Consider the following 25,849-nt stretch of genomic DNA (forward strand, 5'->3'; position numbering starts at 1 on the left):
ACATGTAAACCAGTAACATTTACTCAGCTACACAGTATTAGAGGCTTCTTTGGTAGAACACTATTTAACATCTTCAATACAGCATTTAAACTTATGTTGGTCCTTCAAAAAAGATGGCACATTAAACCTGAACATTCCCTGAAGGGAATGAAATCTAGTTGGAAAGTACTGACAAGAACTAGAAATTACTCTGTTGTAGACAGGCAGAGGCAGACAGCATACTGAAGTAGCAAATGGACTGAAGAATCTGAACTCCTCGAGAAACTGGAAGTTTTCCCATTGTGCCTATTTGTGCTGCACTCCACTTCATCCCTTACTAGATGCGTTTCTTGAAGTCATGACATTCAGCACTTCACAACACATAAATCTGTCACTACTCTTGAGTTCTGATGAAAACTGACACACTCCAAGCTAGAACTTGGCAACTACATTCCAGAAAAATGGGGTGTATATGGCATTTTGTACACTTAACCAAGCTTACATGTCCTGGTCTGTGACTTAGCATATGAGATAACAGAATTTGCTTCCTGTCAAGACAACATGGATTATAGCATGATAGTTTCATGTTCAGTTAATAGACAATTAAAGCCCTTAAGAATAATTCTGGATACAGAGCTTGTAAGGTACAGTCAACTGCAATTACAATTCATACTTTAAATGCAGAAAGACTAAAGTAATACACCTGTTAATAGAAAAGATCATAGGCATTGAGAGAGTAGTCTACAAAGCGACATTTATTTGCACATGTACAGAACAAAGCAACAGATGTTATTGTTTTCCATACAAAATTATATAAAAACAGTATTCACCTTCATAGATAACACTATACCACCTTAAGTTTTATTAAATACATTCAGAAAGCATTCTTGCACGCACACAACACTAGTATTAGGTAGTCCCAGGTAACTCCAACACTGCAATGTAATTATTCCTAGTGGTATGAAGGGATCAAAGATTAGTCTGCAACTAAAATAAAAAGAATCCTGGCTGAGAAGCAAGCTGAAATCTTCCTCCACTGGCCACCAAAACAAGGATCATCATTGAACAGATTAACTAGAACATAGAAGTAAATATTACCAAAGCACCCGCAGAAGGCAGATAGGAGTGGTTTTCCAGACTGACTTGAGCTATCTTGGACAATGTTAATGCTCCCATTTAATCACTGCCTGCCTATGGATAGGAAATTTTTATAAAACTGGAAGACAGATAGAATTGACTAAGAGCTTGCAGTTACAGAAGAAAACAAAAAGCATCGATTCAAATCAATTACTTTCCCTTCCTACCCCACACTGGAGAGATTATCTGCTTTACTAGGTCTTAAAATTCCCATTCTTGCAAGGAATAGAGGGGAAAGGCAAAATTTTACATTTTCTGCAATACTGCCTTCCTACATATGATCTAAAAAGGGGAATTTAATTGTCAACAGGACATCTCAAACAATTAATTTAAAATGCACATTTATTTCTACAAAAAAAAAAGTGTATCATACAGAAGAAATGATCACATCTACTTTAAAGATTTACCTATTAAAATATACAGAGGATCTTAATGAGTACAGGATATTTAAAAAAAAATGCAAAGGAGTGTTAATCTTTTATTTTTACATTTTCAGGAACTTCACATAATTTTGGTAAGTAACCTTTTACAAAATTATGTAAAAAGTACAAGAATGCCTGGTAAACAGTCTGCATTTTTCCAAAAGATTTTTTACAGCATGCAATTCTTAAGGCAGCCTTCTCTTCCTCCTGACAAGGAATCCTTTCACTGAAATAATCTTCTGCTGCAAAGATTAGGCTAAGGAAGCTTGGTCTCTTCTGTTAACGCCTTTTGTCTTTCCTGTCTGATTTACGGTCTCTTTCACTCCGTGAAGTTCTCTTGCCTGACCGACTACTTTCTGATATAGACCTCTTTCTGTCAGACCTTGAACTTTTATCCTTTGAGCTTTTGGTATCTCTACTACCACCTTTTGAGGACTTGTGACTTCTGTCTACTCCTGAAGCATCCCTTCGCTTCCTGTCCGTGCTCCTTCTGCGTTTTCTATCTCTGTTATGCCCTCTTCCTCGGCTTCGGCTTCTACTTTCACTACTGCTAGAGCTACTGCTGCTACTGTCCCTGCTGGTGCTTCCACTTGTAGTGCTGCTGCTGGTGGAACTGCTTCGACTGGTACTGCTGCCAGTACTGGAACTACTGGCACTGGTAGTACTGCTTGAAGTACTACTGCTACTGCTGCTGCTGCTACGGTTATGACCAGTTTTGTTCCCTGCCCTACCCCTGCTTCTACTCCTAGTCTTATTCTTACTTTCTACATTCGGTGTCTGATTCTGCCCTGCCTGTGCTTCAACCACCTTTACAGACAGCACAGCATTTTCATCCTTGTCTGCCTGAGGCTCTGTATCCTGAGTGGACTGAGACAACTGAGGTGACTGTGCTAGAGGCACAGACTGTGGCTGAGATAGAGCCTCAGCCACAGATTCTGTCTGAGCTTCAGGTGCTTTCTCCTGTGTTTCTTCAAGTTCAGCTTTATTTTCTGTTTTGATACCTCTCTCCTTCTTGGGAGAAGGAACATTACACACCTTTTCTGGCTGAGCATCACACTCTGTTTCTGGTTCTATTTCTTTGCCATTTTCATTTTCTACAGGTTCTACACTATCTGCCTCATTCATTTCAGCCACATCCTGCTCATTATCCACTGTCTGAGTATTTTCACTTTCCTCTTTTACAACTGTGACCTCCTCATGCTGACCATCCTGTTGCTTATCATTCTCCCTCACTTCAGTAGGCTCTTCTACTTTCATCTCCACATCATGTTTCTGTTCATCCTCTTCCTGTTCTTTTTCTGCATCACTATGCCCTGAACCTGAACCTATTTTTCCCTTTTCCTCCCCTACCTCCTCCATTTCTACATCATTGTGCTGATTACCTGTCTCCATCTCTTCCACCTGCTGAGCCACCTTACCCTCTTCCTGCTCCTTGTTCTGTTCTTGCTTCTTTTCTTCATTCTGCACCTCCTGATGTTCTTTTTCCTTCATAGATTGTCTTCTGGGCCTGGCCTCCATTTTGTTAATCTGCTCTGCAAATTCATTTCTCCTGCTTTCAAAGAGTGCTAGGGAATAAATGCATTAAAAATAGTTAAGATAATCTACAGACATTGGAGTCTATCTACCCTTAAACTATGAGCTAGTAAGTTATCAAATTGTTCAACTTCTAAATACTGCATCCTTATTCTTTCTGAAGTATCAAGCCATTCATGCATAACAAAAAAGACTGCTAGTTACCTTAAGAAAACAAAGCGAAGGGGAGAGCAAGCTCAGCTGAGTATTAGAACAGTAAAGCCCTAAATCTAAGCTAACAGAAAGTTTTTGACTTCATTAAAATCAAACCAACCCACAGTATATCAAAGGAATACCTTAATTTCCTGGTATTTATCTATTAAGGTTATACTTCCTAAGGTAAACAAAAGACAGTGAGAATAAGCAAAAAGCTGGTTAGGTATTAAGAAAGCTTAATTACTGTAGGCTATTCAGACAGGTGAGCTACCTTCTCTTATCCCCCAACCCCACAAAATGAAGAAAAGCTCCTAAGAGAAAAACAAACCAATACATTCTTAGTTTAATAAAAAAAGAACAGTAAGACTACCATCAATCGGAGTATTTTAAATTGTTTTCCAAAAGAAAAATATAGTCATCCTGTGAAACAAAAATGAACACACATTGAGATAAAAAAATGTCATCAAAAGTTCTAGTGCTGCGCTTAAGAAAATACTTCTCAAATGCTTTGTAAACACCTGCATTTCCTTGGGTCTTCACAGAACCTGCCTTTTCAAAAACTAAGTTGCTGCACTGGGATACATCTAGGTACTAAAGCTAATATAAAGGACTGTTTTTAACACAAACCTCTGAAATTATGCATACATATCTTTTGACTTCTTGTAGGAGAATCAAATCCCATTCAATGCAAAAATAAGTCCCTGAAATAGTAATGCCTACTTACGATGAAAACCCGTGTAAGAATATAGTTTGTCTTAAGCACAGAATTCATATATTTAAGCAGAGACTTAAAAGAAACTTGTATGGCAAACAAAGCAGGGCAGGAACAAGGACCTTTGTAACACAAAGACCACTTACCATTCATCTTTTTCTGTGACTCGTCCATCAGCTTCTGGGTAGCAGCACACATTCTGCCAGGTATGTAGAATAAATGAGGTTTTGTCTTTGTTCTTATGTATTTAATTATTTTAGCGTTATGTTCATTCCATTCTTCTTGCTGAGAAATGAAAGAAAATAACCCTGAGATACACAAGAACAGTTTAAACAAGAGAAAGACCAAGAACAAAATAAAAACTCACCAACTGAGCAAGCTCAACCTTTTGCTCCAATAACCGCAGCTCCGTCTGTTTAGCACGTCTTTCTTCAAACAGTTCTCGCCTCTCATTTTCAACTTGCTTTCTCTCTTCCTCAGCCTGCACTTCAAGTTTTTGTTCAATTTCTTGCCGTCTCTTTTGCTAAAATAAATGAAGTACCATCTTAATTTTTTTCTACATCAAGAGGAAGTGTTCTAGTTTGGTCCACTTAAAAATCTTGAATTATTTACACATTAAAGGCATTTCTAAAAACACATTAGGAAATCCCTCCTAAACTACAGGTGCTTGCTGGCAACTAATTTTTTGTTAGTTTAACTATATAATTATGGGGCCCTGTGAATTTCTGTCAGCTTTTTTATCTTTCAGTTTGGATTTAAATTTTCAATATAAGCTTCAACAGGTTGAGTTTTCTTCCCCAATGGCAGAAAAATAAAAGAAATATATTTCAGGTATCTATCAGGGAAATCAGGTAAATTTCCCACTTGGGAGGGAAAAACGTCAACTCCTCCAGAGACAAATGAAGAACTGCAGACTGGTGTTTGTGACCAATAAAAATTAGATTGTGAATAGTTCCAGTATATTAATTGTTAATTAAATATATTACTACAATCCAGGAATGCCCTAGAATGCCATGTGCTCAGACTGTATAACAGTTGTCAATAAAAAAATAGAATTTACTGCCTAGATGATGAAATACCTGTGTCATAAAACTCCTCTGGCCTCTACTTTGATTTATAGCAAGTTCATATGTATAAAGAAAAAAGTCTCTATATGGAGTCTCAGAAAAATTTTGCAAAGTGCAGTAACTCCTTGAAGACTATTTGTGCAAACACATACTACTATAAATTAGACAGGGACTCCATGTTTCTAGACAAACCTGATAAATATTTTTGTTGTTCTAAAGCAAGCAGGCAAAAGTGAACTTTGGTCTTGTGTGCCACATGACAAGTTAGCTTAACCACTCAAATACTGAATCTGAAAGTAATCAATACCAGCACTGTGAGTCAGCTCTGCTGACACTGTACAGAAAAGGCTTTAAGTTTAAATCTATCTCTTCAACTGGACTACTGAAATTAGAACTTTTAAACACTGTTTTTAATCTAAAGGTTATTAGTATTAACTGAATAACCCATTTAGAGCAACAGTAAACAAATACCACATCCTTCACAAATTAAAAGGGCATACTAGGAATAAAGTTACCACTATCCCATACACAAGTTTTTTTAAGTAATCACTAAGCCATGCAAAGCCTTTGCTTCAGTACAATCACACATTCACTCATTAAAACCAGAAATTCTGGTTATCTGTAGTGGAAGGGGGAAAGCATTTTTAGACAGAGAGCATAACCAACCACAGATTTATATATATATGGTTATAATTTAAACATCTGGAACACACCAAGGTAGGCACTGCTTCAACAATACCACATCATCATCATTTCCAAAAGTAGCCTGTGACCTCTTTAATGGTTACCTGATTAATTTCCATTTAATATTGCCTTTTTGCTTCTACAAACGTCAGAAACAGTGTTACAAAGTCAGTTAGAACCCCTGTCCTGCTCCCACCCTCACCGCCCTGAATTAAGCCAAACAAAAACCTACATGCACTCTCACCAATTTCCTGCACCTGCAACCTACACTGCAGTGAATTTTTGTTTTTACTTGAAACAGCTTAACCACACAATTTTGCTTTATTATTTACAATCTGATAGAACTTAAAATAAGTACCCTCTCAGTAGCAATAGCAACTGTAGACTCCTGTTTAAATTTTTGAAGAGTGCCCATCAACAAGCCAAATATACGTCGATTCCTGAAAAAAGAGAACAAACCCACAACAAAAAGAAATTTGAGAGTCAGTTCAAGTACTAAGATTTTCATTTGCATAAACAATCAGAGAAACTTTCCACCTCAAAGATATTTATTTTTTAAGGCTCAGTAATACCCAAGGCCATTAGCAATAGAAGACATACTGACTGTGCCAACAGTCAAGGATATAATTTACAGTGACATATTATTTTGTTTAAGAGTAAGACACAGCCCTTATCTGTAACACAGAACAGCTAGCATTGGGAAAATTGGAAGCCTAAACATTTTTCATCTGGAAATAATGACACTAAGGAAATATTTTAAAAAATCTAAAAGCAGAGAGTATTGAAGAAAAAAATGGTCAAGTAAATACAGTGTGAGCTATCAACACAGCAGCAAACTGGGCTTTCTGAAAAACATACACTCCTCTCTCCACAATCTGCTTAGACTACTAAGGAGAAATGCAGCCACAAAGGAGTGAAAGCTTATCTACTACAGCTGCCCAACAATGAGACACTGCACTGTGGGATGAAACCAGAACTGCTCTCATCCAATTAGGTGTTGTTTTGAGAAAAGTAAGTAAAATTCTTCAACAAATCCCCTCTTTCTGACCAAGACCTAGTTTCTTGAATTTCACCTTTTCTTTCTTTTCATTTAATCCCAAAATAAGTCTTTACAACAAGAGGCAGGTTCTCTTATTTGCCTTGAACTTCTACCTGATTAAGAGAGAATGGAAATCACTCTATTACAGTGGTACAAACCTTACATGGAAAGGTAAAAGTATAGTAAATAGTAGAAACAGGAATAATTGAAAGCCAGACATCACTGAAAGTGCCTTTGTATACGAATGACATCCCAGAAGACACTGAGGAAAATCAGGAGTTCAGTGGGTGCAGTGCTCTTAAAGAACCTCCTTTCACCACAAGCCAGAGATGAATACTGATTTTCTCATCTCCCCAGAGACTACTGAACTGAAAAGCAGTAAAATGACAGTTCTGAGGGAACAAACTTTTAGTGCCTGAAGCTCTACGAAGTTCAGTAAGAATTTCACAAGTCTCCCTGTGAGGGAAATGATTATAACCTAGTAATGGCAGCAAGAGCAGACTATCAGTGGTGTTACAACTAAAAGAAGCAAGCAAAGTGCCAGTTTTCTGTGCCAGTTGATCAGTGGGGACTTATCAGAGAAGCTTTCTATAGCTCCTTATTCCAGTTCTCATTCTTCTATTTATTTGTGGTATAATTATTATTGCACCAGGTAAATTGCAGTCTGAAGTGGATGGAGTCCAAGAGGACGGACACAGTTGCAAATATGATTTTCTAACACCTCTTACCAATGGAAATGCATTTCAGAAAGAATTTTAATGAGCTATCCCTGAGACAAATAAAATATAAGAAAAAGGAGATATACATAGGAGGAATCTAAAAAGCAGTGGGCAAAATGAGGGTAAGACTATACACACAATAAAAAGTCAAAGTAATAAGAGAAAAGAAACACATGATGGAAATATTGTGTTTAAAAAAAGAGGCAGAGAGAATGAGGAACCATACCCAAAAACCTCCTTCAACGTACAAAATAACTGATGAGCCAAGACAGCTGTAATAATCCAAGACATTAAGCAACCAATGAAGCTACAGATATTTCTGTCTTACTCAAAAGATGTTAAAACAGCACTAGCAAACCTGTTCCTGTAGGTGGCCTGAGAAATAGAATCCCTGTCAATTACGTGAGCAACGCACATGTTGTTGTCATGAAGTATTTTGAGAGCATACTTATTAAAATAAATTTTATATCATTATGGTAATTCTTCAACATGATCTTTGATACATAACAGCCTGCGTGCAATACTTTCAGAAATCTAAAGCTACTTTCTATGCTAGCACTCACAAGTATCATGTTTCTGTAAAAGAGATTTCTGCATACCTTTGTTTTCCTTTCTCATCCATATTTTGATCTTGTATAAGGTCTCGACGTGTTCGCTCTTTGGAGGTAGCAACAACAGAAGATGGCAACGCTGGCTACAACAAAGAAAAACAAACTACTTTTTTCATCATGTTGCAGATAAGTTCCCTCCCACACAGTTCCATTTACTATATATTACCTTTTTGATATCATCATCCTCTGCGTCGCTTTCTTGGCGTGATTCTCTTCTTGTCCGACGTTCTCCACCCAGCCTAAACAAGAAAATGTTAGTGGTCATTAGAGATCATGAATTTAGGAGAGAATCTCTTCTAGCATGAAAAAAAATACAATCATATCTAGTCAGAAGAATCAGCACCTCCAGTAAAAATGTCCCCACTGTTCCAACAACCAGTAAGTAACATTTTACAGACAGAATCTATTGCTGGTGAAAATCAGTGAGACAAAACAGTTTAAATTTTAATACAACTTGCACAGTACAGAAAAACAGAAGAATCCACATAACTACCATATTTGACTTTTTAAAATGCATTTAGAATTTATTTGTTTTCTAGAATGTTTGAGCTTTTCCAGAACCTCTGAAACGGCTACCGGTATCAAGGGCTCATTAGACAGATTTCAATGCATTGACATGGAAATATTTGCAAATTTTCTCAAACAGGAAATGCTATTTAAGTTACCAACCAAATATCTATGGGAGAGGGGCAGAGGGTTTACCACCTGAGAACATGGACCAACTAAGGCTTTAACAAAGAACAACTTAAACAATTTAAATAAAATAAGCCCTAAAATAAGTAAGTAGAAGTTTTTTTCAGTTTTCATTTTCAGCTTTGTGGCACAGCACTTTCCTGTTTCCCAGCTTCATTTTCTGCTAACTCAAAATTTCAAGAATTTCAAGAACAACTACCACTGAATCTTTAGTGCCCACAGTACTTAATCTCACTATTATCAGTCACATCTGATGGATCTGCATCAAGATGTGAAAGCTCAAAACCCGAGTCTGTTGTCACATTGCCTGTATGCAATCTATTGAACAGGAGATCTCAGTCATAATTTGTGTCCACTGCAAACAAATGTGACTACTAAGATGAATGTAATATACCAGATTATATGCCAAATCAGACAAAAAATTCAAAGTATCTTTGTATTGCTATATCTTTATATTATTGCAACCATCTTTATATTGCTTTAAGGCATGAGAAAGATTTCACCACAGTGATTTGTTATCACACTTATTATTTCCAACTAGTCTTGAATATGTAATCTCCAAAGACAACAGTGAAACTCATCAGTTATTAGTAGTTATTGGTTTACTGTTACAAATTCTTATTTGGAAAAGCAAATTTGCTGCATCAGTTTTTTGCACTCACCTACTGGATGCACCTTCAAGATCCCTCTGTTTGGCTGGGGGTCCTCCTCCACTATCCGAGAATCCACGCCTAAAAAGAAAACATTTGTGATTGCAGAACAAATCAGGTTAATCCCTGGGCCACCTTAAGGCTGCACAATTGAGCTACAATTTTGCCTTCGTGGTCATGACTTAAAACATAAACTTTACTTAGCTCTATCACCATTTAGTTAGCACTGCAATGAAGTGTTCAAACATACTGTTTGTGAACCAACTAATTTCACCTTGACTTTCTGCACGTATCTAACTGAATGGCTACACTGCAACAAGGATCCCATTATGCTCAAATGATCACATCTGCAGTAATTTTCAAGATGTATTAAGCCTTAACCAGTGGGTTAATATTTAGATCCAGCAAAAATTCTGCTACCTGCTCCATTAAGAGCTGCTCAACACAAACTGTCCCTTCCATTGTACTTGAGAGGGTGGGGACAAGGAAAGAGAAAGAAAGAAAAACAAAAAGCTACAATAGAAGACTAGTGGTTTTATCTACACGTATTTTAACACCCCTCCTGGAGCATATACTAGTTTTTTCATCACCAAGAGACTGATCTTGAACGATTTCAAAGAGACTAGGTCCCACACATCATACGACTCCCTTCATTTTGACGTTTCCCCTAATTTTTTGGCCTAACAGCTGAGAAGGTTGGAGAAAGCCACACGCCTAAACTTGTTGCAACTCAGAATGAAAAGGCACTTTAAATTTAACCCCCAAAGCCCTGTAGGGCAGCTCTGGTGCTCATTCAAACAGCAGTACAGCAAGTACCGGAGGCAAACACCAAACACCCAGCGCAATGGCACGAACCGCTGCCCGAGGAAGGATGGATGAAACTCCACTGCCCGTTCTGCACCTCCTTACCTTAGCAATAAGCTCCCGCGCCCTCTACCTCCACCTGGGCCTGTGAGGGCTAACAGTCTGTTTTGAGGGGGCCTGCAAGAAACGGTAGGCGCTGTTAGCGGTGCCTGCCCGGTCCCGGGGGTGCTGCTGCCCGCCCGGCCCGGCGCGCCCGCGGCCGTTCCCTCCCGCGCCCCGCGGCCGTGTCCTCCCCGCCACAGGCGGAGCTCCCCGATCGCCGCGCCAGCGGAGCAGAGAGGCCCGCCAAGGGCCGCGTGGACCCGCGGGCAGCTCCGCGCCGCCCGCCCTGCAGGCCCGACGCGCGTCCCACCCCCCCGCCCGGCCCTTCCTCCGCGGGACAGCGGCGGGCCCGGCGCCCCCCGCCTCACCTCACATCGTTGGGGTCCCGGCCCGTGAGCTTGCGGATATTTTCGTCCACGTGCTTGAGGCTTTCCTTGGCTTTCTCCAGCTGCTCCTGCAGCGCGCGCACCGCCACCGCCATCCCGCCCGCCGCGCGGCCTGGCCGGGCCCCGCGCGAGGCACCGCTGGGAAACGGGGGGAACAGGCCCCGCCCCCTCGCTGGCCGCGGGCCGGGACGGCGCAGCCAATCGCACGCCGGCGGCCCCCTGTGACCGCCAACCATTGGGCACGACGGGAAAGGGCACACCTCTAGGGGGGGCCCGCCGAAAGCGCTCACCAATCACAGGGCCCAGGGGCAGACTGGCATCCTGGCAGCCCAATTAGCGGAAAGCTCTGCCTGCCAGCTCGACGAATCAATGAAAGAGGCCGCCTAAGCGACATGAGACAGAGCTAATGAGAACTCAAGACGTCATTTCCTGCAGGCAAATCAGAAAGCCGCTTCGAGGGCGCTCGTTCCCGCCCCCCGGGACGCGTGCTGCTCTCCCGCTCTCAGTGGGGCCGAGCAGCCGGCACGGGCGGATCCGGGGGGGCCAATCACCGCTGCGCTACCAGCGGAGACAGCGCCCGGCGAGCCAATAGGCGGGGGCGTTACTTGGCGGTGGCCGGGGTGGTGGCCTCGCGGGCGGCGCGTGCCGGGCCGCTCCTGCCCTCACCATCCCGCCCGGAGCGGTGCGGCTGGGAAGCTCCGTACTGCGCGTTACTCCTGGCGCCTGCTGCGGCGGCGAGGCTTTAAACCGCGCTGTTCCCCGGCCGCAGGCGCCGCCGCGCTGTGGCTCCGCCGGCGGGCAGGGGAAGGCACGGGCGCTGTCCCGAAGGCAGTGACACACCGGCTCCCCGCCCGGCTCCAGCAGTAGGGTGGGCGGGGAGCTCCGCAGGAGGGGCGCGTTTGGTCCCCGGCTCCGGCCCCGCTGAGGCCCCTGCGCTGGCGGCGCCGCCCGAATCCGCGGTGTGTGCCGAGCCGTAAGGCGAGAGCCCCTTCCCCAGCGCTTCCCCGGCGGGAAGAGCCGGCCCGGCCGGCACTGCTGGGACCCACCGCCTCGGCCCGGGGCTGCCGCGGGTGTCCGGGCCCGCCCGGAAGGGGCGGTGGCCCCGGCGATGGCGGACGAGGCGCTGTTCCTGCTGCTGCACAGCGAGATGGTGGCGGGGCTGTACCGCGCCGCCGAGCAGGGCGAAGGGGTGAGTAGGGCTGGGGCCGCCGGGGCCGCCCGGCAGCGGCAGAGGCTGACGCTGCGGCGGCGCCTTGTGTCTTGCAGGAGAACGGGCGCTGCACCACCAAGCTGGAGAGCATGGGCTTCCGCGTCGGGCAGGGGCTCATCGAGAGGTGGGTCCCCGCCGGGCACCGGCAGCGCCTTCGTCCCGCTCCGCAGCGGGCGGGCGCTGCTCCTCGGGGCTTTTACCTCGCCAGTAAAACACACCTGCCCGGGCAAAATGTTCGCCCGCTCGGTGCTTTGGGTGCACAGAGAATTACGCTGCAGACGTGTTCCTTCTATGCTCAGTCATTCTGGCATCTTCTCTTTCCGTGTCTCATTCTTGTGGGCAACTGTGTTTGAGCATCACAGGACGGTTTCGGAGTGTGTTTTCCTACTGCTTCCCGTCACGAAAACCGAATCAGAGTATATGGTTACTTTTAATGCTTGTAATCATCTTTAATTCTATTTTGTGTAGGCTTTTGTATGCTTCTTGCTCCTAGTGCATTTAATGACTTTATTCTCTTTCTGATTTACTTTTTAAGCATAACTTTATGATTGGCTGTTACTCTGTTTCGTTTTTATAAAGTGCTCTCAGTCCTTGCAACTTCGCAGCTGAGCAGCTCGAGCCCTTTGGGGAGCTGCGATGCAAGTCCAGCACCTTCGTTCCCAGGTCGTGTGGAGACTTTGGAGCTTCTGAAGTCATTCTTTCGGTGAACAAAGTGGTGCTTTAGTGCCAGTTAAAGACCCACAAGGAGAATAAAGGGAGAGAAATCTGAAATAAGCAAGAGAAGGAGGTCTCTTTTGAAAAATGAGAACAAGTTTTTACGTTTGTTCCTGTGTTAGAGAGCTTTTGCTTATTTGGAGAACTACTTCCAAGGAGTAGTATAGGTGTGAGCATTATGTTTATCTTCTATTTAGATATTTCGTTGAAGATAAAACTGATGGAATGCTTTTCACCTTTCTGTATGTCAACTATGTTTAATAATTATGGAATTAAAACAATTTATTCTCCTATCATATTGCAGATATTAAGATAACACTGTTTTGTTCGTAAGTTAAAATACTTGATGAATGCAGAGTGATGACAGAATGATACTGTACAATGGTTGGAAAATTGATTTCTATAACAACTTCAAAAATTATGTTGTATAGCATCATTTAAAAAAATATTTCTCTGTTTAATTGTCAGGTTGTGTGTACCATCATTATTGATATATATCTCACTTATCTCTTAGGTTTACAAAAGACACTGCCAGGTTCAAGGATGAATTAGATATTATGAAGTTCATTTGTAAAGATTTCTGGACAACTGTATTCAAAAAACAAATAGATAACCTAAGAACTAATCATCAGGTAATAATGCTGTAGAATAAGATTTAAATTAGAAAATTGGTGAAAGTTTTGACTTGCTAGTGCATTCTTTGTTTTTCTTTATCTAGAATTAATTACTGGATAAGAAACCCAAAATGTTCCATATTTGTTTTGTTACTGCACATTTAACTAAAATCCCCAATTTTTTCTTTTTAAACAGGGTATTTATGTCCTTCAAGACAATAAATTTCGTCTCTTGACACAAATGTCTGCAGGAAAGCAGTATTTAGAACATGCACCAAAGGTACTCTTTGATTTTATATGTGGGGGGTCTACCAGTTTGATTTGAATTACCTCGATCTATTGAACTATAAATTTTGTAATTGAATAGATACAAACTCTTCAAAAGGGCAGCTAAAGATAAATCTTCAGAACCTGTATGCTTTTTAGAAAGGTACCTTGTTTTAGAACAGTGGATTTTATTTATAGTGCAAAAAATGGTCATGGTTGTTGTGAAACTTGCTGCTCTTACGTTTGAGTTACTTCATGGTGGAAGCTTGTCTGCCACTACCTGGCACTGTCACTAATTCTTTGGAAAGCATGTGTTTTCAGAAGTTTTTTTAAAATTTCCAAAACACATTTGGAAGATGCTGTTTGTTACCTAAAACAAGTTTCTGAGATTATATGAATGTTCAGAAGGATCTTCCCCTAATTAAAAATAGTTTTGAGTGCAGATGCTGAATTAGGGTAATAGTTCAGGTAAGTAGAATCTGTGCCTCTGCAGAACCTATCATAGAGCACTTTGGTTCAGGTGGATTAAGAAATGGGACATTCAGTTCTATTTTATGGTTGCTTAATTCTTGATCTTAGTCCTCACAATTGGCTATTGTCCCTGGCATGTTTTTTTTTGTTTGGTGAACTGTTTCTCCTGTTCTGCAACACACATTTTAAATAGCTGCAGGCCTTTGTATTCTAAGATATGGTCTGTGCAAGAATGCTGTCTTGGACTGTTTCTCCTTCATTGACTTTAATACCAGTTGCTCATTTCAGCCAAATCTTGGGAATAATTGTTTTAAGGATATTAAGTTCCTACAGGTTTAATGGAAATAGAAACAAGTGACTCAAAATAGTGCCTCTAATTAGAACTAGTGAGCTCTGCTATACAAAATATTGGAACTTTTGTCTATTAGAGACCTGACAGTCACTCAAGCATGGTAACAAAACCTCTATTGTTTTGTTTTCCAAGTATTAAGTCTTGTCTTGTTCTTGAGTACTTAGTTTCAATCTTTATCAACAAGCTTCACTTTTGACATTTACTTAAGTGCAGCTTTATATTTAGTATTTAGCATTCACCTGCGGACTAATCAGAGGAGGCCTATCGAATTTGGGAATAAAGAGTATTGTAACGGCTGAAGTTTCATCAATGCCTGCATGTAAGTAGTTCTTGGAATATTCAATTATTAGCTCACTTGATAACTTTCCTGACTGACTTTGTTGCTGTTAAAGCATTTCTCAAGGTGGAATTTATTTGAAGTTGCTGGGCTGTAAGAGTGCATATGAACTTCAGGATATGGCTTGCCATTAAATCCTTTAGTATTTAGAAAATACTGACAGAGGATAAACTTCCATGATGTTGAGTGGAAAGTAAAACTAAACTAAAAAGTTGTACTTACATTTGGAAGCATTACATGCTAAGGATGTGTGTCCAGAAGGTTATTTGCACAAGTGGAGATCTATCTCTGTAGAGGTCATTAAGAAAGTTAGTAAGTAAAGTCCATTGTAACTACCTAAGCTGCTCAATTAAAATTTTTCCACAGACTTTGCAAAAATTTTAAATTTAGCTAACAAAACTGTGATGTGGGACATGGTCAGCTTAAAGAAAGAAAAGAAAAAAGCTGTTCAGGGTAGAGTTAAAACTTAAATATTAAATTTAAATAATGGCTCAACTGCTTACAATTAAACTGTAAGACTGAAATGTTCTTTAATATGTCTTTGAAAAAAATTACTACAAGAAAATAATTACTTGGAGAAATAACTCTAATGGTAATATTGGCATCTGACTCTGTTTTTCTTACAGGTAAATTTCAGGTGATGATACAGAAGATGTAAAGCATATTGAATTCTGGGTATCAACTTTAAAAAGCCTTTGTGTGTGGATTCAGTATCTTGGCTCAATCTTGTATATAATGTGTAAATTATAGCAGTGTGCAGCACAATTCCAAAATATATAATAAATGTTAATTGAAATAACTTAACACTATCCTTGTGTCTTGGTATGAAATTTATTCTATACCAAGGAAACAATGTCCACATGGTAAACCCATGTACTCTGAAGTTTCCACCAAAATATCTCAATTACCAAAAGAGCCTGGAAGACCAGAGGCAGAGTTTGGGAACAGAGAAAAATCCTGACCAAGACCAAGTTGGAATAAGAAACTAATGTGTGTTGAGTTGCCCCATGTGAATGCCCAACTGCTACCTTTCCCCATTCACTTGGAACTGGGAGGCTGCAATTGCTTTTGTATTTCCTTGATGGAGCCCTTAGCACTGTTTACTAAAAGTAGTAATACGACTCAAGAAGTAGTAATGTTTATGTTTTACTAAAACAATTGTAATATACTGGCTATAGTTGAAATTGCTAAGCAGTGCTAGAGCTCAGGCACCAAAATTTGAAAAAACACTTTCTTCAGCCCTAACTGTATAGATTTGTCTAGTAAGGCTACTGTTTAATAGTATAGAATGAGAAAACTCACAATGTTTAAGAACAGTCTTTAAAATCGTTTAGTTTTATTAAAAAACCCCTCAATAAGTCTGGTAGAGAAAGAGTAATAATTTGTAACATAACCTCAGAATTCACCTAATAGTGTCCATAGGATTACTCAGATCGTAGAAATTTCTAACCAAGAATGTAGTTTACAAAGACAGGAGCTTGAAAGATGATGACAGACACTTCAATTACCACTTTATGATGATGGTGATGATGCTATTGGAGACACTGACAATCTCAGCTAAAACTCAGCTTAAGTCATTCACAGCTGTCCCAAATGCATTAGCGTGAGGGTGTTCTGAAGGGACTGTGTAGTACTTCAGGTCTGAACAATGCAGTGTCTTGCTGTTAACTCTGATAATGCTGTTTGTACTATGGCAATGCAAAATACTGGATGTCCTCAAAATAGCCTAGGAAGGCTTGTCAGCCAGGTCATACTGATCAAAGTACCTAGGAATGAAATAGAATAGGGTAAGAAACCTCCAATGCAATATATTCCTTACTTCAAGTTGTCTGACACATTGCTTTCTCATTCATCTTTTAGTGTTGCTATCATAATTATGGCTTTATGGTTCAGAGGGCTCAGCTGAGGAAAGGAGTAAGCTTACTTTACTCTTAGGTTTATCTTAAGTCCTTTTAGCTAAGTGTATTTGCTACATTGGCCTACAATTTTTTTATGGACTTCCACTTTTAAAAGGACCGAGGTTAGGATGAGTAATCACATTTTGGACATACATTACTGGCTAGATGTATAAGTTGCATCACCTGCTAACTAAGCAAATCATCAAGTTCAGAGCTGACATTTGTTCTTCATTCTTGCTCTCCTGGAAAAGAGATAAATATTACAACAATTCTTTTGTCACCTGTGTCAAATAGAGAAGCTGTTACATGCCCTTTTACACGTGTTTGTAGTCTTCTCTTCATCCTCCTGCAAACTTAGGACAGGAAAAATTAACAATAAGACTTCTGAAAAATGATCCTCCTTACCTGCTAAATTCACCAACTCCTTTGCACAGTTACATTAAATCTTACCTCTAGTACCCTGACTTCTGAGCAGCGTCTTGCCAGCTGTCGAATAAGGGAGTGAGCTTCAGGTAGCAAAGGTTTTTCAAGGCATGCCAACAGTGCATAAAGCCATCGACCCTGTGAGGATTCAAATAACACAGTGTTAATTCTGAGTATTTCCTTGAAGATTCAAGGAAGGTTTATTCACTGTATAGTGAATTATGCTCAATTAATGTTATATAGAGCAGGACTGGAGTGTAGGTCTCAAAACTGCATTTGAGTGCTACACACCGTAAGTGAATTTTGAAAACCAAATTAGATACTACATGGTAGAGAGTTTTGTGTCTCTGGATAAGATTCTTGTGAGCACTACTCTTAGGTTTCCTGGAATTTTTTTGAATGCTGGCCAAGATATAAATTATTACAGCTGACACTATTACAGTCTGAAGGAAGAATTATTTTAGTAATATCTAAACATGATTACTTGGCTATTAATTTTTAATTTCACAATGTGTGAAAAAATATTCCTGAAGAGTAAATGTATGAACTCAGATATTTGTGGAATTAGTGGTTAGATCTGCTTTAAGATTTGCACCACTGTGAAAACATGTCTTTTGAGTTTTACATCACTGAATTCTACTGCACTCTTGCAAACTTAGTTTCTGCTACCACTCTAAGTTGATAATTTAATTCCAATGTCTAGTGGCCTTCATTGTGGCACTAAACTAAAAGTCAATGTGCACATTCTCTGCCACATACTAGTTAAAAAGAAAACAGTCTTATTCAGGAAAAGACAGAACATGGAAGTCCTTTAAGTGACTGAAGAAAAACAGTGAAACTATGGTAAGCATAATGTAATTTTTCATTACTCTTTTGCTTTGTGGTACTGAAGGAGATGAGATGCATCCACCAAGGTTTTCTGTAGATATGATGCCATTACGCAGCTGGTCAGTCTAGTTGTGGACAAACTCTGTGCCAATGTACCCTGTCAATCAGGAGTTCTCAGCAGGTTTGATTGGTCACCACATGAACGCAGCTAAGCTTTCTGGTCTGTGCTGCATGTGGCAAGATTAACTGTGTCTTTGCCAGCACACTGTAATGCACCTCCAAACTAAATTGGAGGTGTTGGTAAAGTGTGCAGCACTCTGACAGAACGAAAGCTGCTGTAGGTCTCTCTGCTCAACACTGATACTCATTGAGCCTTGTGGCTTAAGTTAGTGTGGGGAATGATGCATAGGGGAGGGGGTTTAGGCAATACTTGGTATGTCTATCTGTTATGTTTTGTAATTTTAGCCTTCCAAAATCTATGAATACTAATTTTAGTATCTAATAAGAAAGTTTTGAAAGTAAGGATATGATACAACCATCTAAAGAACTCTTTAGAAAATTAAAACAATAGAAAATGGTTAAGAATTTCTTTGTTTAATGCATCCATTTGCAAGAAGTTAGAATAAATTAAAAATTACCAGTTCTGGAGTAAATTTTTTCTCTCCAAACCAGCTTATCAGGTATTCTAAGACACTGGTTACTGTTGCCTTCAAAAGAGGAACAGAAAGAGACAATACAGTAACTGCAATGTTTTGTTTTGCTACCCTTCTACCTGAAGGTAGAAGGATTTTATTACATAAAAAGTATTTCTACTCCACAGTATTTATTCCAGATTGAAGTTACATATAAGGGTAAAGTCAGTGTTAAAGTACCACTCCTTGGAAAGAACTTTATATAGAATGAAGTAATTTTCTGTGCTAATGAAAAGTTATGGATAAGTAGCTCCAGATTAGGAGAGTGGCATCACACTGACTGGCTGGTTGAGTCTAATGGTGGCAAGTGGAAAATGTAGTAAAGAAGAGGAAAGTGTGATACCTCTAGCCTTGCAATGTACATAAAAGTTCACAATCAAATTGAAGGACTTCACTTAAAACACTAAATGAGAAATTTTAAAACATTGTCATGCACTTAATGGGGTATTCAGCAAAAATCAAACATTAAATGTTCTATAGAGAAATTACAACAACAAAATACTTTCAGAATTAGTCATGATAAATCTTTGCTAATAAAGTCATTTGTAGCTGAAAGTGAGATAATGAGCATGTTTTCCTTCTAAAGTGTGCAAGCAATGAATAGAATTTGTAATAAACTACTGCCTACTCTAGGCAAAGAAAAATAGATAAGCCTTCTGCAACAGATAGAATATGAGAAATAATGATTTAGGCAATGTCACGATATGATTGTAAGAGGTAGGCTTACCTGATTCATCCTGCTTACAATACTTAGCAAAGGGGGAAAGCCCACCTGAAAAAAATCAAGTTGGAAACATTATCACAAATATTTTTTGTGGTAATTTAGAACATACTAAGATTTTAATTTGATGTCCAGACACTTGTAGTGATTTGAAAGTCTGTTCTGAGCTTTGAAATCTATTTTAAAAAGTATTTTCAAAAAAAATGAAGGTCCAGTGAAACTTGGTATCAGAGAACTTTGCTTCTACTGTTATTTGTTAAAGTTTTGGTTTTTCAAAATGAGGCAGTGAAGGGCATGTTTGTAGGATAGCTGGCATGAGGAGGGTAACCACATATCACTATGCAACAAAACACTAAAGCATACTATTAAGAAAGCTTCCATTCAGTTCAGTGAGAACAAGGTAGTGCACTTTAGCTGGTAACAGATGAAGGAACTCTTCAAATTTTGACTGAAGAAATAGACTTGTTCTCTGCTTCACTTAGTTTCTGCTCAAAAGGAACAAAAAATGGGAATTGCTGGGCTCAGAGTGCCTACTTTCTGTTTAGAACAAAGTGATAATGGACAGTAGGATTGTTGCTGGCAGTTAGTCTAAAAAGTAGCTGCTGAAAATTAATAGAAGTCCTGTACTCACCTTCATGTAATCAATTCCTAAATTTTCATTATCAGATAGTTCATCTATTTCTGAGTACACTCTTTCACCCAGGCAGAACTTCTTCCAGCCTTCTTCATCCTCTAATTTTGGCTGAAGTAAATAAAAATAAATGAGAACTGTGTAATACTGTTATCTTGAAGACACTGGAGAAAAGACTTGGTAATACTCACAAATTATTGCATGAAACTATAAAGTAAGATTAACTATGGATTTAATAACTGGGAAAACAAGAGCTCTGTTATAAATTCTACTCACCATAGTAACATTGCTGTCCAAATGTCGTGACCGCCAGTAATTCCTGTGCTTGTTCAGGCTCTGAGTAATTAAAACAAAGCCAAATCACAGTTTAACTCTGCAGTTACTTTATCCTAGCTGTAAGGGCTCTTCATTATTCTTAAAATGTATGAAAAGTATGTTTTCTGACTTTCTATAAATCGGTAGATTTATAGCCAGCACAACTGGCTAAATATTTCCCAAACCTCGTAGCAGAAATGTTAATTAAGATGCTCATGCTGGGCTTTTGGAAGTAATGTTAAAGCTGAAGGAATTTTGAAGTGCATTACATAAAATTAAGCTGAGGTAGCAAGCTTTAAAAGTCTTCTAGACTTTTCCTGTTAGAACAATCCTAAGAAGAACCCCACTTTGATTTAATCCAAAAGCACACATAAAGCTAATATCCTATTTCCAACAGTGGTCTGTATCTATATCGAATGTCTACAGAATTGTTTGAAAGAAGGCAAGTGTGTTTTCTTAGCACACTTCTTTTACCTCACAGGAATCCCATGTAAAACTAATGGGCCTGCTTGACAGTTACTCCTAGAGAGCTGTAAGTGTTCTGTAGCAGAAGAAATTTGTCTCCCACTGCAGTTGTTACTGTAGCCATATAAAAGACCATTGAAAATGCTGTAAGTAACAGCAGCCGATGCAGTGGTTGAACAAGTGAATTCTGATGCTCTTCTTTGGTTTTAAATACTTTTTAGGATAGTCTCATACTTAACAGTGTTAATTCTGGCACAGATGAGTAGACAATTGATTTGAGCATAATTCACTATACAGTGAATAAACCTTTAGATGTCAGTCTCTTCAGTTCTGCTAAAACCTTATATTATGCCTAATATACAGGATGCAGTGTGATCCCTCGCAGAAACAGGGGTTGGTCCAGTTAATATTTACAATGTTGATGCAATGTAGATCTTCACTGACTTTTTTTCCTGAAAAAAACATGGTACATAAGCTCATGCAGACTTCAGTGCTAGAGCAGCCCCAGCTCGGTCACAGCTTAGTACTTGAGGTACTCCTATAAAGCAGCATCAGTGTACTGCAAACATGCTGTCTACAGCATTGGGGTCACAAATGATCTCTACCTAAATCTTTATTGTATTTTCCTTTTCACCTGTTTGAACTGTGCATAGAGAATAGTAGAATCATAGAAAGATTTGGGTTGGAAGGGACCTTCACAGGCCATCTAGTCCAACCCCTCTTGCATAGGCAGGGACTTCAACTAGATCAGGCTCAGTGCCCCATTCAACCTGACCTTTAGTGTTTTGAGGGATGGGGCATGCAACCCTCTCTGGGTAACCTGTGGCAGTGTTTCACCACCCTCATTGTAAAAAAATTTTTCCTTATATCTAATCCAAATCCTCCTTCTGTTTAAAATTTTGGTAAAGCTCAGCTGAACTTATAACCTTTACCCTTTGAGTCTGCTTAATTTTCTGTTCTTGTTATTTCAAGCAGGTTGCATATGTGGTAGGGAAGACTAAAGTCTGTGCTAACACCACAACCTTACAAATATGTTTTACCAAATCAGTATTTCTCCTCATAATGGGTGCCACCTCTGTCAACAGATTCCTAAATGGACTGTGTGAATGAACTTTATGAATCTCCTGACGGGTTAGAATCCACTTGGTTTTTAGTTAATGTGGAGTTCTGCAGAACATTTCCTGTTAGCACTAGGTTTTAGTATAACTGCATAACATCATAGGGGGTTTTGTCCTTCCTCAACTACTCTGTATCATTTAATCTAAATACATATATTTGTTGAAGTTGAAAGAGAATTTCTTAAGCGTGACAAGAGTTTTATCAGAGGTTTAAAAGCCACACAGTATATGCTCAGTTAGCCTTCAAGGACTTAAAACACTTGCCCATAAACATCTATCCTGCTACAAAATAATAACATTTCTATACTAGATGTAAAGCTGTCCCCTGTAAAGCACAGGTATGTTCTATCTAGACCGTGCAAGACCTCTCACACACTATCTTGTACCTGACGAACAGCCGAGAAGTTGGCCACTTGCTGCTGCTGCCACTTGAGTGTTGGAGAGTATCCTTCAGGAGCAGGCTGACATCCAGAAATCTGAGAAAACACTGGCAATAATTATAATGTAAAGAGAGCTTTATGAGAAGAATTCTTAAGAACAAGAGAATCAGTGAACGTTTACTGTCAGGTAAACATATCTTTTAAATCTTCATTTAAGAAAGGTAATTTCACGACCCTATCCAAGACTGACATAAGAATTTGGTGTAGACAAAATTTCTTCTGTTTGACTCGTCATATGTACATAAGAAGGAAAACTACATCTTCAAAAATACATTGTCAAAGAATTATTTAAGCTCTTCCTTTCAGTAACTGTTCTGCTTTAATCTCCCTGCTCATAAAAAGCAGGATGCTGTTTCTTTATCTGGGACAGATGCCATCAATTTTAGGCATTCTGCCTGTCACGACAGTAAGCTGAGGAAGACAGAAGACCACAAAAACATCTAGGAAATTGACAGTTAAGTAGATATAACCTCTTTAAAGATTAGCATGAAAGAGTTATTTAAAAAATTAAAATCTTTCTACACGTGTTTAAGAATACCACTAAACACAGATGACGAGAATGGCTACAGAAATTGCAAGGTCATGTCAGTACTAGAAACTTTCCTTGATCAATCTCGTAGTGAAATTTCAGATTACATGGTTTTCACTGGAAAAAGGCAAACTTGGTCTCTTGAACCATTTGAAAGTAGATTAAAAACCAAGTTGGCAAGACAATGCAACAACAGAAAAATCTGCTTCAACAGTAAGGAAAAGTTCCAATAAAATGTTCTTTCCAAAAGGAAAAAAAGTGGTGCTATAATTTCTTCTCATTTTAGTAAAGCTTAGCTGCACTTAACTACCCTTATGCTAGATATAGACTTAAACGAAAGGACAGGTATGGAGGTATCTTTTTTCTAAAATTTATGCAGGTTTTATGATTAAATAATTGTAAAATTTAATGCAACATTTGATTTCCTCAGACAGTAAAATAACCTGTTGTGTATCTAATAGTATGGGTATTATCTATTTAATCAGTTATAAAGACTGCTGTTACCTAGCAGTTGAGCAGATGTTTCTTCAGATATGTAATTCTGTAGATGCTTTTAAAATCTAGCAGTGCTATTTAGTTATGCCAATTACTTCTCAAAATTAGTACAAACATCATTATAGTAACCTATTTCCCTCTTTTTTTTTTCCCTCTCAAAACGTGTAAAAGCTCTCAGACTTACTGAAATGTTTACTGTCTGCTTCTTTTTCAATTTTCTGGGATCTATTTGTGCCACGACCACATCAGGACATCGAGCTGCTTCAATCCTACAAAACAGAATCAAGTGGGCTACGTTTTATCTCTCCTGTAACAGGTCCATATATGCCGGATGTCTCTGAAATACTCATAACATCACGGAGGGACCAATCGGGATCATTGAGTCCAACTCCCTGCACAGAACACCCCAAAAATCACACCCTGTGCCTGAGAGCGGTGTCCAAATATTTCTCGAACCCTGTCAGGCTTGGTTCTGTGACACATCCCTGGGTTTGCTTGTTCCAGTGCTCAGCCACCCTCTGGGTGAAGAACCTTTTCCCGCTATCCAGCCTGAACCTCCCCTCCCACGGCTTCATGCCATTTCCTCGAGTGTTGTTACCGGTCACGAGAGGGAGGCGATCGGTGCGTGCCCCGCTGCAGGTGTGCGAAGCACCGGCTATCCCGGCCAAGGGCAGCACCGCACGGCCGCCTGGCGCGCCCCGACGCGAAGCCCGCCCGGGCAGCACCGGCGGCCGCGCCGCTCTCGCGGGGAGCTAACGGGCTCACCCCCGGCCCGTCCGCCGCGCCACTCACTGGACGCGCTTCAGATACTCCTGCGGCGTCCTGGGAGGCACGGTGGGGTCGAAGTCTTCAGCCAGGTCGCAGTCGCCGACGGGCAGCAGCCGCGGCATCAGCTCCTCCACGCCTGACTCCATGGCCGCGCCGCCCGGCGGCACAGCCCGCCCGGCGGCCGCAGCTCTCGCGAGAGCGGCGGGGCGAGAGTCGGGCGGCGCGGGGCGGCGGTGCTCGCGCGGAGGCCTCAGGGCAGCTCCGCCGCGCTCGGCCGGGCGGGTGAGGTGTCGCGAGCGCTCTGCGCGTCTGGGCTGCGCTGGACACCGCGGGACGGAAATACAAGGGAACTTGGCCAAAGAGCAGTGACAGGAAAGGGGTTTGTTAACTCACTGCCCATCAGACTAGGCCTCTTGCGGTGAACAGGTGTAAGCCTTTAACAACTTCTTTCATTAGGCACCGTGCCATTATTCTAATACACTGTAGTTTTTCCAAGGCGTTCTTTGAAGCTCGCCCATTTGTACCCTCTTACTTGCAAGGTAGCATTTGCACAAAGGGACATTGTTTCTCATGTAAAAGAAAAAGTGGAAGGATGATGCTGTAGTCATTGACAGGGTGTATTATCAAATTCCTGTTACACAAAATGTCAACCAGTATATTATCTTTACTATTAGTAATGCATGCAAAGTCAGTTTAGATCTAGTAGATCAGAGTAGTTTTAGATACTTCTGACATAGGTTCCATAAAAAGCCTTTTTTTTTTTTTTAAATCCCCTTCAAGCCTGTATTCCAGCAGTTCTAAATAAACGTCTACCTTAACTCCTCCTCTCCGATGGCTTTTGTTTGTTTTACGGTGTTTCCAAAAGCACCTACGTGTACCAGGGTGTTTTATTTCTGACACCCGGATCTCACGTCCTGGTTGAGAACGCAACAATTGCATGCACCACCAAAAACAAGACCTGCTTAGCTAAGGCTAGAGGGGTAACTCTGGAAAGGCTGACTGATGATCAAGACAAAAACTTTGGTGAGTCCAGCTATAAAAAGTTCATTTCTAATACTTTGCTAATATTCAGAACTTATTTTTCCTATTTGTTGTAAAGTCAAGAACTATGAACAGAAAGAGAATTCACAGATATAAATACTTTAAATATACTTTCTATATTTAGATTACTTTTTCAGGAACGTTCCATGGATACTTTTTAAACAAAGCAACATATTTTAAATTATTACAGATAGTCTTCTACAGGTAATAAAATTGTTCCTAACATGTCTTACCAACAATGCTGATGCAATGGCTAGCAAATATGACTCAGTGGAGAAAGAGAAAAATTAAACTGGAAATGTATATTCTTTCTCCTCAATTGGTTAGGTATTAAGGAAGAGTACTTTTTCCAAAGAAAGGGTGAGCTGCATTAATGGATATGCTCTGTTGGCTTTTTTAAAAAAAAAAGTAACACATAAATTCTGAAAAATTAAATGCTTTTCATTAATTATGAAAAATTAAATACTTTCAATCTACATTCTAATACAGGAAGCAAATAAAATATTTTTTTTAATGAGTACATATCTATTTTCTATACTAAGTTTTTTCTTCTTGATTTTCTCTGCAGTTTTCAGAATTGTAACAGCTGCAAGACTTTTCTTTAAGCTTGGAGCATTGGATTGAGTTATGTAATGAAATTTAATTGTGCTGAAGTCTAATTAAAAACACTGCATATCTTTTATTTGTAGTGAATTTTCAAAGTAGTGTATTTTCCTGTTTTCCCCTTTTGCCCTTTGAGTGTCTTTAACTGTCAGTTGCCTCTTTTTCTCGTATTTATAGGGTTCAT

The 25,849-nt window shown here is 40.0% G+C and overlaps 3 protein-coding genes across 6 annotated transcripts; 1 reads left to right on the top strand and 2 right to left on the bottom strand.

The window, feature by feature from the left end:
- Nucleotides 1-716: 716 nt before the first annotated feature.
- On the bottom strand, nt 717-10,899 carry PNN (pinin, desmosome associated protein). Its single transcript, XM_085061822.1, has 9 exons — nt 10,716-10,899; nt 10,351-10,422; nt 9,454-9,522; nt 8,265-8,337; nt 8,087-8,181; nt 6,088-6,169; nt 4,346-4,501; nt 4,125-4,263; nt 717-3,103 (listed from the first exon to the last, which is right to left on the bottom strand). The coding sequence occupies exons 1-9, from the start codon at nt 10,826-10,828 to the stop codon at nt 1,818-1,820; spliced, it is 2,085 nt and encodes a 694-aa protein (XP_084917948.1). The 5' UTR covers nt 10,829-10,899; the 3' UTR covers nt 717-1,817.
- Nucleotides 10,900-11,190: 291 nt separating this feature from the next.
- TRAPPC6B (trafficking protein particle complex subunit 6B) lies at nt 11,191-15,507 on the top strand. Its single transcript, XM_085061847.1, has 6 exons — nt 11,191-11,922; nt 12,000-12,067; nt 13,172-13,289; nt 13,468-13,551; nt 14,587-14,680; nt 15,325-15,507. Exons 1-6 carry the CDS (start codon nt 11,842-11,844, stop codon nt 15,354-15,356), a joined length of 477 nt encoding a protein of 158 aa, XP_084917973.1. The 5' UTR covers nt 11,191-11,841; the 3' UTR covers nt 15,357-15,507.
- On the bottom strand, nt 12,363-24,229 carry GEMIN2 (gem nuclear organelle associated protein 2). 4 transcript variants are annotated; one of them, XM_085061842.1, is made up of 11 exons: nt 24,046-24,227; nt 23,438-23,522; nt 22,176-22,265; nt 20,168-20,227; nt 19,892-20,002; nt 19,267-19,311; nt 18,486-18,554; nt 17,047-17,157; nt 16,780-16,838; nt 14,921-14,986; nt 12,363-12,708 (listed from the first exon to the last, which is right to left on the bottom strand). In XM_085061842.1, exons 1-10 carry the CDS (start codon nt 24,165-24,167, stop codon nt 14,932-14,934), a joined length of 807 nt encoding a protein of 268 aa, XP_084917968.1. In that variant the 5' UTR covers nt 24,168-24,227; the 3' UTR covers nt 12,363-12,708; nt 14,921-14,931. The 4 variants fall into 4 exon arrangements, with proteins under 4 accessions (XP_084917968.1, XP_084917970.1, XP_084917969.1 ...); XM_085061844.1 differs by lacking the exon at nt 18,486-18,554 and having other exon boundaries at nt 24,046-24,229; XM_085061843.1 differs by lacking the exons at nt 12,363-12,708; nt 14,921-14,986 and adding an exon at nt 16,005-16,464 and having other exon boundaries at nt 24,046-24,225.
- Nucleotides 24,230-25,849: the final 1,620 nt, after the last annotated feature.

This window comes from Lichenostomus cassidix, chromosome 5 (genome assembly GCF_008360975.1).
Source record: "Lichenostomus cassidix isolate B80296 chromosome 5, HeHo_3.0, whole genome shotgun sequence".
NCBI lineage: Eukaryota > Metazoa > Chordata > Aves > Passeriformes > Meliphagidae > Lichenostomus > Lichenostomus cassidix.

Coding starts and splice junctions, on each gene's coding strand:
- PNN (XM_085061822.1), bottom strand. CDS start 10,828: ATGGCGGTGGCGGTGCGCGCGCTGCAGGAGCAGCTGGAGAAAGCCAAG. Junction 6,170..8,086: donor GATGAGAAAGGAAAACAAAG/GTATGCAGAAAT, acceptor CTCTTTTTTCAG/GAATCGACGTATATTTGGCT. Junction 4,502..6,087: donor TTGCTATTGCTACTGAGAGG/GTACTTATTTTA, acceptor CATTTATTTTAG/CAAAAGAGACGGCAAGAAAT.
- TRAPPC6B (XM_085061847.1), top strand. CDS start 11,842: ATGGCGGACGAGGCGCTGTTCCTGCTGCTGCACAGCGAGATGGTGGCG. Junction 11,923..11,999: donor CCGCCGAGCAGGGCGAAGGG/GTGAGTAGGGCT, acceptor TGTGTCTTGCAG/GAGAACGGGCGCTGCACCAC. Junction 12,068..13,171: donor GGGCAGGGGCTCATCGAGAG/GTGGGTCCCCGC, acceptor CTTATCTCTTAG/GTTTACAAAAGACACTGCCA.
- GEMIN2 (XM_085061842.1), bottom strand. CDS start 24,167: ATGGAGTCAGGCGTGGAGGAGCTGATGCCGCGGCTGCTGCCCGTCGGC. Junction 20,228..22,175: donor ACTTCTCGGCTGTTCGTCAG/GTACAAGATAGT, acceptor TTAATTACTCAG/AGCCTGAACAAGCACAGGAA. Junction 16,839..17,046: donor CAGAAGTCAGGGTACTAGAG/GTAAGATTTAAT, acceptor TCTCTTTTCCAG/GAGAGCAAGAATGAAGAACA.